Consider the following 11,766-nt stretch of genomic DNA (forward strand, 5'->3'; position numbering starts at 1 on the left):
ACATGCTAACCTGGCCTCTCTTCTCAGTAACAAACGGCATTTACTTGTACATGTAAAGACGTTTGCATATGCGAAAGTGTTTGCTTATTCGTGATATTATTAACCCGACTAGACAGTCACGTAATTCTATTAACGGGACGTATACAGTTGTACCCAAATGACAAATGAAGCTTCAACATAATATTTGTTCAGCGCTGTCGATCGATACCATACATCTGAGAATTGAAATAATCAGAGGATGAGCGACTCCGGCGGACAGTTAAAGGATTGTGTCGATATACAGCGAGTCATTTTGGTCTTTTTAGAGGCGCATTTTGGTCTCAATATTTTACAAGCTGCAGTTTTTGACTCTTGGGATTTAATGTTACTGTACATGAATTACGTGTACAACAATAGATTCAGGAGTATTCCAAGTTTTAGGCAATGTACAATGTATGCTGGCTTTGAATCCAAATGGGTTCGTTTCCACCTGTGGCCGTGTCTAACTCTAAATGGTTGGAACTAAACTTGTACGAGTAGTAAGTTACCGAAACTGTTGGATTGTGTGGTTTGCAGTGTCAGTTTGTCATCTGTGTTAACCGAATCATCAAAAGCGATAAGGGCTGTTTCAACCGGACCCACGTGCGGAAAATTTGTCGTTTTCTTTGAGCTGGATGTCGAACTCTACCCAAGCACTTTCGGAGAATAACTCTTGAGAAATATTACAGTAAACAAAACGGATTTACTTTACAGTCACCGACGGATCTGCAGTCATCAGCCGCGTCAAGCAGTTAGTGAGTCAGTCGGGAAATTCCAGCAATCCCGCCCCCGCATGCTGCTTGGTCAAACCAAATAATTTCTTGCACTAGAACCACCAGCTGACGAGCTCAATCATTCATTCACCTACTCTGGCTGACCATTCTGCCCGTATACGGATCTAATTCCGTCAATGCCTGCGGCCCTAAGTTCGATAAAACCTCATACAAGTAATAGCCAATATCTCAAACCGAAATCAGATTTGCGGTCATTTTGATTGGCGCGAAGGCGACCTCCGACTGATAAGAACCACGCATGCGCGGGCCACTTATTTCGGCAATCATGTGTTACTAAATTCGTGTTGATAAGGTTCTGTTCTGATGTGTTGATATGATGGCATGATTATTGTCTGCTAGAATAGAATTACAATGAAACAATAGAGTCACGCTGGTACATATTCACTAAGGACTAAAACATTCTGATATATTGGATACAATACAAAAATGGTAAGTGCCGATGTTGCTGTTGATGCGTGTTGTACATTGGCGTATAGCCAGGAGGGGCGGGGGTGAGGCGACTGTTAGGCCTAGGTTAATAGTATTTGGCTCCGCCTGAATTTCTCTTAGGTGTGAGGTAAGGGGCAAACGAACGCAAATGTCGAGGAGAGAAGGGGGTCGCTCCACGCTATCTCTAACATGCCATCACTCCCGGTATAGCTAAGCCCGTGTGGTTATCTACAAACGGTTCCGGATTGTATGGGCCTGCTAAATACATGTATATACATGTCTAACGAGTGCCACCTTTTGGCGAGATAGTCCCTCATTCCTTATAGATATATGAATTAAATGATCACAGACTCCTTTAGTTTCTACAGTAGGAAAATGACCCTTCAAAATTAAACAACTGTAGCTCATTGTTTTGAGTTTAAAATACACAAGTCTGATAAGTTATTGAATATTGCATTACGAACACCCAAATTGACATCAGGTACATACACTGTATACTCACTACAGGACAAAAGAGGCGAATAGGCGCATTATCCTCCTTGTCACATAAATACCACAACCAATTTCTCCCACTAAATCACAGTGAGCTATATCAATACGATAAGCGAAGTATGCAGACTTGACTCCAAGAGAATCGACTCGAACTTCAGTGCAAATCCGCCATTGCTGACATCGTTGGTGCCACAAACTTTTTGTAAGTTTTCTAATAGCGTCAAGAGTGTGCCGAACTCTCCCATGGCAGCCACTACTATAGGACAGGACAGAAAAAGAGTCCCATCCTCGATCCTCCCTGTCAATCCATAACTGCCCAACAATATCATAATTGATGATTTTATTGATTTGAAAATTATAAGTAAAATTTATTGGCAGAAGTGCTTACAGATTCCTCACCTTTCTAAGCTGGCACAATGTAATTAAAACATAGATTCCATAAAAAAGAGTGAGAACCAACCAAGGCAACGGTTTTTTTTAAACAACTGTAATTTATTGCTGGCAGGTCCTCCATCAAAGTGACAGCCACACAAATTCTCAACGAATTCAACATCATGGCGATCTGAAGCTTGTATGAAATAAAAATGTAACTGAATGTAACTGTATACTTGTACATACACACGATATAGCTGCCCAGAACTTTTGTCATTGTAATCTGATTACACCATTGTAATGGGACAGTTAATAATGTTATGCGTTCACTATCAGAAAATTACTAGTATACTGTGTACTAATGGTCTCGTACGACCCAAATAACTGCATTATTGATCTTTTGACCACGAGCCTCTGTTTTGGACATTAACCGCAGTATCGAGTCCGGTGGTCAGATCATGGGCCCATTATACACTGTCCTCTTGGTCAGTGGCTAATGAAATAAAGCTGTCAGCTCACTTTTGAATGCTCAACTCGCATAATTTGAGCTTTCGCTAGTTATCTATTTGAATTGACCACGGTTGTTGGGGTTTTTTTGTACTTTTTCGTCAGATAAACTCCCCAGCGACAATGCAATACCTACCTTAAAAATCGGAAATAAAAAAAACTTGTAGATTCTTCGGTAAGAATATGTCGTCAGATCTCAAAGGCGACTCACACTGAGTCACTCAGAGTCGTAAAATTCATCTTTACCATGCACTCTTGATCATCGTCCTCTCGAATCCTACCTAGGCATATACTGCGAGTCGCATACTGGGGTCGGATACAATAGCACACTAATGACGTCATCAAGTGGCAATTGCTGGCGAAGAGAATCCCTATGTACGGCCCCCATATCGATTGCAGTGTTAATTTCGTTACATAAATATCACACATTCTTAGATGATATATTCTTAGAAAATATATTGTGAAAGCACTTCCGCGAAGAAACTCAAATCAACACAGTTTACCCGCCGCCACATTCTTAGAAATAAAGGTTTTTGTGCTTCTGAAAAGGTATTCCGGCTTAAAAGGTTGATGACTTTGCTAATATGTACCCCTTAGCGGTTTTTCAGGCAAGTAAAAAGCCCTGAGAGGATTTTTACAATCTGAAAACCATTTGGGGAATTTTTAATTTTACCAAGAAGCCTCTTTGGGGTGCATATTTGAGTTGGCCAAAAAACCGTTAAAGGTTGCTCAACACAGCTCAAAACTCGTGCAGAATAAGAAATGAAAAAAAAACGTTAAGGAATGAAAAGAATAATTTATTCTCTTATCAACTAACCAGGCAATACAGCCCATGAATGCTGCTACGAGAAGAAAACCGCTGGACATCTCAAGGAATCCCAAATGGCCCAAAACAATTCATGAATATATTCACACCAGAACCTTCCCTTGAGTGTTGTTGTCGGACGTCGCTCCGACTCCACGGTCCGCGAGGACCCCTCAACGTGACAAGCGTTGGATATGAAAAAGGCATGTGTATATTGGCGGCATGCCATTGACATTTCCGCGCATCTCGCAGGGCAAGGATGCGACCCAGAAATCAACTTAACCAGACGTCAGCGACGTGATGTGAATGCCGAATAGTTTGGGTTGAATACCGCGGGGTTAAATGAGGCCATTATTGGAAATACTTTTATATATGAGAAGTTGTGGCATTGTGATAAATATGTATACCGCAAATGGAAAATAGATAACTGTAATATATCAATTAGATATCTATTTTCGGACAGATGGCATGGTTATCGGAGAACGAATTCATCAACCTCTAATCTAGTCAACAGATGAGATCTCAGGCAATCCACTTCTTACCTTAGGTTTTATAACAATCTTGACAAAAGTGAAAAAGAATCTCTTTAGAAAACAAAACTAGCATAAAATATAAACAAGCATAAAATACACACTGCAATTACATGTAGTATAAAGTATCAGAGCATATTACAATATGCAAATAAAGCAACTGTTATTGTATGATTATTCAATCTGGATGAAAACAATAATGCAACCACTGTAAGTCCATTGGCGCAGTGGCCATAACCCAAACCGCAGACGCGGACTTAAACCAATGTTTTCTCATCACCGATTACCACTCATAATGTATTTTTTCGTACCAATCATTTAACCAAATCGAAACGAATTCTCATTGATTCTATTGATTTAGCTATTACCGCTCCGGGTGCCAGACCCCTTGAGTCTGGGTTACATCATCTATTGCTCACACGAAGTTTGCTTTGTGCGCATGCTGACACTGGCATTACGTCGATTGAGCAACTGGGCGCAATTGTTATCGAAACAGTTTCTGCCGGGTACTTCTAATGGCCGTTATCTCTCGTGAAGTCCCTTGTTTGCCCTGCTCTGTTCTTCAAAGGGGGTTTAAAACCATAAGAGCTAGATTAGGATAGTGAAACTGAGGGTTTGGGCTGCTGTAAACATACCCTCTCCCCCCCCCCCCCCGTGAACGTACGAAAGACTAAAATCATCTCGTAGAAGAATCTAAGAGAAAGGACTATGCGACTGCCACTTGTTCAACATTGTTTTTTTCACTTCCTGCTCCATTGCAATGCCCATTTCCGACAGGAATTCACCCATCTCTCGGCTGCCCATTCCCTGGACGTGATTATCTCTCCAGTAATTATATTTCTGCGGAACAAATCAATTCTGAAGTAATGACTGTCTCGGTGGTGGTCGCAGAGGATAGCTATAGTTACACGTGTTGAATTGGTCGATGTGAACAATTTGACCGAGGCGTCAAGGTTTTGTGTGGGCTGATCTGGGTTTTTTACTTGGTGCAACTTATGATACCCTGTCATCTTCCTAAGAGTCACGGCTTTTTTACTCCTACGTCCAGCCTGGTCCCAAGTCATTGTGCGCTCCGCTAATTCCTGACGTAAGGTCGGAACCAGAGCGACAATCCAAATATCACAAAACATCTCGGGAAGGCGCGTGGTTTTTTTAAGCAGGCTGTGGGTCATAATACGTCATATACAAAAAATGATTGTACGTTTAAAATATTGAGAGGCGGAGAATATTGAAGAACCCCCATACACGCGGGTACCCTGCCTTATGTATCCCGAGATTGACTTTCACTCCTGAAAATATCGATAGGCGGAGTATGTTGAAAACCACTGGTTACACCAGGGTGTGCCCTATGAGCATATGCAACTGGGTCTTGAATTACCGGATACTGAGATTAACTTAAAGCTTTATTTTGTTGATATCATACCATCAAATTCTATTTTCCTCAGTGAAATAGGTCCAGACTGTGTTTAAGTATTTTGACCTATACTTTTTCAACTCCATCATGGCCGTGACGCACTTCCGCCCTCCGGACCACCTAGCAATGGAGAAGTCGTTGAAGATTATGTTAATGGGCCTGAATGGACGATTGCTTTGAGTTGAACGCATGCGCTGTAGCCGATTCCACCCGCTCAAACTCTCATCGTCGCCCCTCCAATCCGCTCTACACCATTCGAGCGTAATTCCTATATCTCTCGTGAATGGATGAACTTGTCGATCGACTCTCACTGCATTGCATGGCTTCATGAAAACCTTCGCAAATTAAAAAGATCTCGATGTTGTGTACAATGAAACAGACATGTGGTCTCGCTGAAAATCAGCTGACGCTCCATTCACACACTCCTATCGCTGTGTCACTGTTATTAATGTTTATCGAACGCAGAATAGACAATGCTCCTCGAACGTCCCGATGTGTGTCCATTTTGCCGGAACGGTTGTTCTGTTTCCTTGAAGTGTGCTTATTTTGATCAACCTTGGCATGGAGGATAGCGGAACTGCCAATCTCCAAGCAGACATGATATTAATGCATATTATCTCTGCCACTATTAGCTTCCATGTTGTTCAGCCATTGTACCATATAAAATGCGTAATCGTGATTTTAATTGCACGGAAAGTAGCCACGGGCATGTGATTCGTCTTCTGGGCATAAAATTACAATGAAAAATGGCATATTTTAACAAAATTTTGGGCTGTTTTAATCTTGTAGCGAGGAGGAAATAAAGAAATATATGTGTCAAAAGGCCACGCGTGACTAGATGCACCTTGTATTAATAAATACCCGAATGTCCGCCATTTGAAGTAATAGCTTTGCCATTTGAAGCAATAGCTTCGCCACTGGAGGCAATGGCGGCCAACTCAAGCAGGGGCGGGACGACGTCATCAAGGGTTACAGTCATGCGCGAGGAGGATGCGGAATTCCAAAAGTTTGAGGTTCATCAGATTGTGATACATGTATTTCATACAATACTGTGGGCCAGCGACTCCATTTCGATGCGTTATTGAAGAGCCCATTATTTGATAGCCCTTTGCGCCAGCTCTGGGCCTTCATACGTTTATTCGGTAAAGGGACAAGGGGTTCAGAATATCAAACGAACAAAATGGCGAAGATTCTCAGCCCCAGTTCAAAATGTAAACGGGACAAGGACCGAAGCTGTTAGGTAATACATCTTGAACTGTGGCTGAGAATCTTCGCCATATTGTTCGTTTGATATTCTGAACCCCTTGGAGAGACTACACATCTCTGGCCCCTACCGATTCGCAAAATTATTGCCCAGCGCTTGAAGTTGCCTTGACCTCCTACTAAAACCAACCAAATATTTTTTCATCCTGTTTCTTCTTTTTCGCTTCTGCTGATGCATTCGCCTTCGTAGAAACACAGATCATCAACAATTCTAGTCAGAGCAATAAACTGAATAAAAAGTAACTGTATTCAGATTGAAATTTGCTTATCATGGGTCTGCAGAAAAACCGAGTGTAATTTGTGTTCAGTCATGTTCGTCATGCAATGCATAGCTTGAGAAATGATATGTATTATTCTACAGGGTTTGTCAGAAACATATCACTAAATAGCTGCATCATGTTGGGTTCAGAAGGTGCACAACCTCCCTCTATCATTTGCTCTCGAGTGATACTACGTGTTGTGATAAAAGTGAACAGTGATCTTTGCAGACCCAGTGACTAGTGTAAATCTCGTAAAATTCGTTTTCAGGACTTACTTCTTCCCAATGAGAGATAATAGGTATAAAGAAAAGACTTGAACATACTTGAATATACTTGAATATACATGTACTTTTTTATTTACCGATTATCACCTTCGTTTCGTTTCAGACGACTGCCATGTCAGTGGGCCGGAGGCTCCTCTCCGCCCTCGCGCTGCTCCTGGTCTTCGGCGCGGCAGTTGCCATTGGTTTCATGGTCAACTTTATCGTCCTTTCCACGAACACCATGTACTACCAGCACACTGACTTCGGTGCAATGATGGGGAAGCACTACACCATAAAGAAGGACAGGTCCGTGGACATCAAGAGCGCTAATGGAACAACGGTCGGCCACGGCCAACTGGGAATCGGCCTTCCAGTCACGGCAACATCAACGAAATGTCACAGCGGTCAGGATTCACATTGCATGTATTGGCCAAACAAGGCGAGGTTAAAGGTCACAGATTCTGCTGACGGGAACTGTTATACGATGTCGTGGTTAAGTTACGCGCGTGACGTCACGGAAATCCGCGATTGCTATTCGCTGAACGGTAGCCACTGGTATGGCGGGGCACAGATTAGGAAACAGTATTGGCCGATTGAGAAGTGGAATCATAAGTTGGAGATGTTTATAGCGGGAGATTCATTTAAAGATGATTATGGTGGCGTTTTGGAGCGATACTGGCTTTCCTCTGCTGGGTTTGCCATCGCATCTCCGGTGGATGTGCCGTTGTTTGTAAGCATTAACGCGAGCAATGACGGGCAGCTCTGCCTGGCGGGGAGATTCGAAGGATCTTTGTATAGAAACATCAACAACACATACCCATATCTAACTTACTCAATTTGTCACGGTGACGATCTTAAATCTTTGCATTTATATATGATAAACAATTTCTTTAAAAAACCAACCAATATTCCAGATACCCGGATGTTTACACATCCAATATGGTCGACTTGGGCACAGTTCAAAAAGAACATCAACCAATCAATGGTGTTGGAATTCGCCCGGAAAATTCGCGCGAATAATTTTACACACTCACAACTGGAGATCGATGATGATTGGACGCCACATTACGGTGATTGGCGCTTTAACCCGTCCAAATTTCCGGATGCAAAAGGAATGATCACGCAACTTAAATCCATGGGATTCCGAGTGACGGTTTGGGTGCACCCCTTCGCGAACCTCTTATCGGACGCGTTCATCCACGGTGTTGAGGAAGGTTACTGGGTGAAGAACGATTTAGGGGCACCTGGGTTGTCAGTGTGGTGGGACGGGATTGGTGGGCTTCTTGACGTCACGAATAAGAAGGCTGTTGATTGGTTCAGAGAAGATCTGCGTAATCTTACGTCAGATTATGGCGTCAATTCGTTCAAATTTGACGCTGGCGAAAGAAGTTGGTTGCCGTTTGGATTCAAATTTCAGAAGGAATACCTCAACCCAGACATCTATGCCACTTTGTACGCGGAACTCGCATACGACGCTGACCCGTCTGTGAGACACCAGGAAGTCAGGGTCGGCGCGCATTCTCAACATTTGCCAATATTCGTACGCATGATGGATAAAGATTCCAACTGGGGTTACGAAAATGGCTTGAAAACTATCATCCCTGATGCCCTGACCTTCGGCCTTTTAGGTTACCCTTTCGTTCTTCCTGACATGATTGGTGGAAACGCCTATGACTCGGGGTCTCTTTCTGGAAACGTATACCCGGACCGAGAACTGTACATTCGCTGGGTGGAATTGAACGCCTTTTTACCTTCATTGCAATTTTCTATCACGCCTTGGTTATACGATCAAGAGGTTATAAATATTTGTAAAAAGATGGTGGATTTGCATATAAAATATTCACCTACGATAATCTCGCTTGCGCAAGAAGCTACGAGAACTGGTGCACCAATCATTCGACCGCTTTGGTGGGTGGCACCAAACGACCAACTCGCGCAGACGATTGATTCTGAGTTTCTTTTGGGTGACGACATCTTGGTCGCGCCCATTCTCGACCAGGGGGCCACATCACGTGATATTCATCTTCCTAGTGGGTTATGGAGAGATGAACTGTACAGCCGCAATCTTGTCGGTGGAATGAACTACCCAGATTTTCAGGTAAAGTTACACCAACTTGCCTACTTTACGAGAATTAAAGATTAGAAGACTTTGTTTATATTTTACTTGACAATCAAACATATTCCAACTTGTACGCATCAATTGTATACAAGCAATGCACGAGTATGCATGCATGAAGCATGCATTATGATTGACTATTGGCGTCGCCTGGCGTTAGAAATATGAACCAGATTTAGTTGGACCAACAGTAAATATATGTGAACGAACGGCGCACCCCGTGTGATGACTGATATTCTAGAACAACAATAAGTCCGACAAACTACATGTACATGTACACGTACATGCGTACGCCAACATAATAATATGATGAAATTGCTGATTGAGGGGCCACTTTGCCTGTCTTGGCGACTTGCTAAAGAGACATATGGCTAGGAGGGAATTAATGGCCATCATTTGTCTAATCTTCGTATATATTATGACCAGGTTTTCCCAGGGGTGATCATTTTCTAAGAAGCGAAGGGTCGCTTTGGCCGCGTAGAATATTAGGCAGCCCTCACGAAGAGCTACGAACGACGCCTACGTAATGTACTTTTTCGACCACTTTTTGAAAAATGAATCGCATTCCTCGTTAAAAAAAAGATGATTTACGGGAGTCACGAACTGAAATGAATTAGCACATGACTTGGTGACAATACTGAACAGGCCTTCCTAGTTCGTCGTCACGCACCTGTAATAAAGTTTTAAACCGTTTTCAACATAAATCAGTACTACATGTATCTACATGCTTTTTCCGAGACACACCACGGGAAACGCTTTTCACAGCCAGATATACCTATCCTGGCCTGTCACACCCTGAAAAACATTTTCGTTGTACGCTGATAATTTCAGGGTTTGGGGGGTCTGAAGATAGAGGGGGGATTTTTTACGGCTTTTAACCCGCGAATTAGCTTTTTCAGCACGATGGGTAAATTTGAGCCCAAACCACAAGAGTAAGCCTGAAAAAGGACTGAAACGTCAAGGCTGTCTCATGGTTGTCAATGGTTGAGCATGCAGGGCGTGTCCAACTGCAGACCGATCCGGACAGCAGTTCTGACCTCACCGCTATCGCTGCGATTTTTACTGAATCTCGCCTGTGGTTCAGTATGGTGGTTATGTTTGCCACTTTCCTTACACTACCTTTATCTCGTCTTTTATATGTTTTTTTTCAGAATTTTGGCAGACAACAAGCCTGTAAATACAAATACGGGTAATAACAAATCATGTTCCAGTGTTTTACATAGATATAAATTACGGTATTAATATTGTAAATACATGTAATTTACTCAATAATTTTTACGATGCCTGGGACATTTTTAAATCCATTAAAGATACATGCATTGTAATCGCCTAAGTTTGCGTTGTTTTTATGATATTCCTTGCGTGTCAAAATGTAAATGATGACGGAGAAAGAAGAAATAAAAATTGTCAAATAATCTATTCTGAAACACCAGAGCGAGTCATGAAATTCCCACGATAAAGTCTAGCATCGCCATAACCAGTCATTGATGAAAGATTTTTAATTGAAGTACAATGTATGTTGAACAAGAGTCTTTCAATAAATGAAAGACTCTGATCGACCTGAAATCACTTCTATAATGTACGTAAGGTGTAATAGTTTGTGATCTAACTCCTCCGTCAGTTTAGATCGACAACAAAACTTCTCCTGAAAGACGAGATTAATTCAGAGTAGGCCTTTGTCTTTGCGGGCTTTAATTTTGGAATTCTGGAGCGATTATTGAGAAATTGCATTTTTTGTTGCTTCCATATAAGACCACGGTTATCATCATAAGGTAGATTGTCAAAAGTCAACAGGCATTCTCATTAGCATATGGGGGCATTTCATGAGTCAACAGTGCGGAAATATACCGAAATAAAACCAAATTGCGAAACAAATATCAGTGTAAATTGTTCAGGTAGCTACTCATGCTATTTATTCTCCCATTTCATGTTAATTTTAGTTGCTTTATTCATTTTTAACTGAGAGAAACAACGCCTCTGACCAGTTCATGCTTTGCATGTGACCATGTGATCCACCATCTTCACATATGCAAATATTTCTAAACACTTTGCACACAACAAGAGATCTACATGTATTGTGGCTTTGGCGCGAAGCATACATGTATAGCCTATAGACTAATCTATTTTGGGAGAGTCTTGGTACAGCAGATATCAGCGGGGGCCTGATGGGGTGAAAGTGCTCTCTCACAGCTGTAAGGCCCATCAAGGGGCTGCTCGCGCTTCTGAACCTAGTCAATGTACAATATGTAATTTATGAGCGGTCCCTTTGTCGGTCACGGATCAGCCAAATAACACGAGATTTCAATGCCATGCCATTCTACCTTTGCAAAATGAAAGGTTTTGTAACGTCCTGATAATTATTCATCTGGCATTTTGAAAAATAGGTATGAAGTATAGAAGGAGACCTGTTAAAAATATGCTCATCTATCAAGAGTTTCCAAGAGTGTCATTTTGTACAAAAGAACATGACTTGATGCCACGATGAGTTACGAATTTTTGTCTT

General features: G+C 42.0%; 1 protein-coding gene across 1 annotated transcript; it reads left to right on the forward strand.

Moving 5' to 3' along the window:
* Positions 1–1,014: 1,014 nt before the first annotated feature.
* On the forward strand, positions 1,015–11,004 carry LOC135496754 (myogenesis-regulating glycosidase-like). Its single transcript, XM_064786238.1, has 2 exons — positions 1,015–1,241; positions 7,272–11,004. The coding sequence occupies exons 1-2, from the start codon at positions 1,239–1,241 to the stop codon at positions 9,288–9,290; spliced, it is 2,022 nt and encodes a 673-aa protein (XP_064642308.1). The 5' UTR covers positions 1,015–1,238; the 3' UTR covers positions 9,291–11,004.
* The last annotated feature ends 762 nt before the right edge of the window (positions 11,005–11,766 follow it).

Source organism: Lineus longissimus, chromosome 12, assembly GCF_910592395.1.
Source record: "Lineus longissimus chromosome 12, tnLinLong1.2, whole genome shotgun sequence".
NCBI classification, from domain to species: domain Eukaryota; kingdom Metazoa; phylum Nemertea; class Pilidiophora; order Heteronemertea; family Lineidae; genus Lineus; species Lineus longissimus.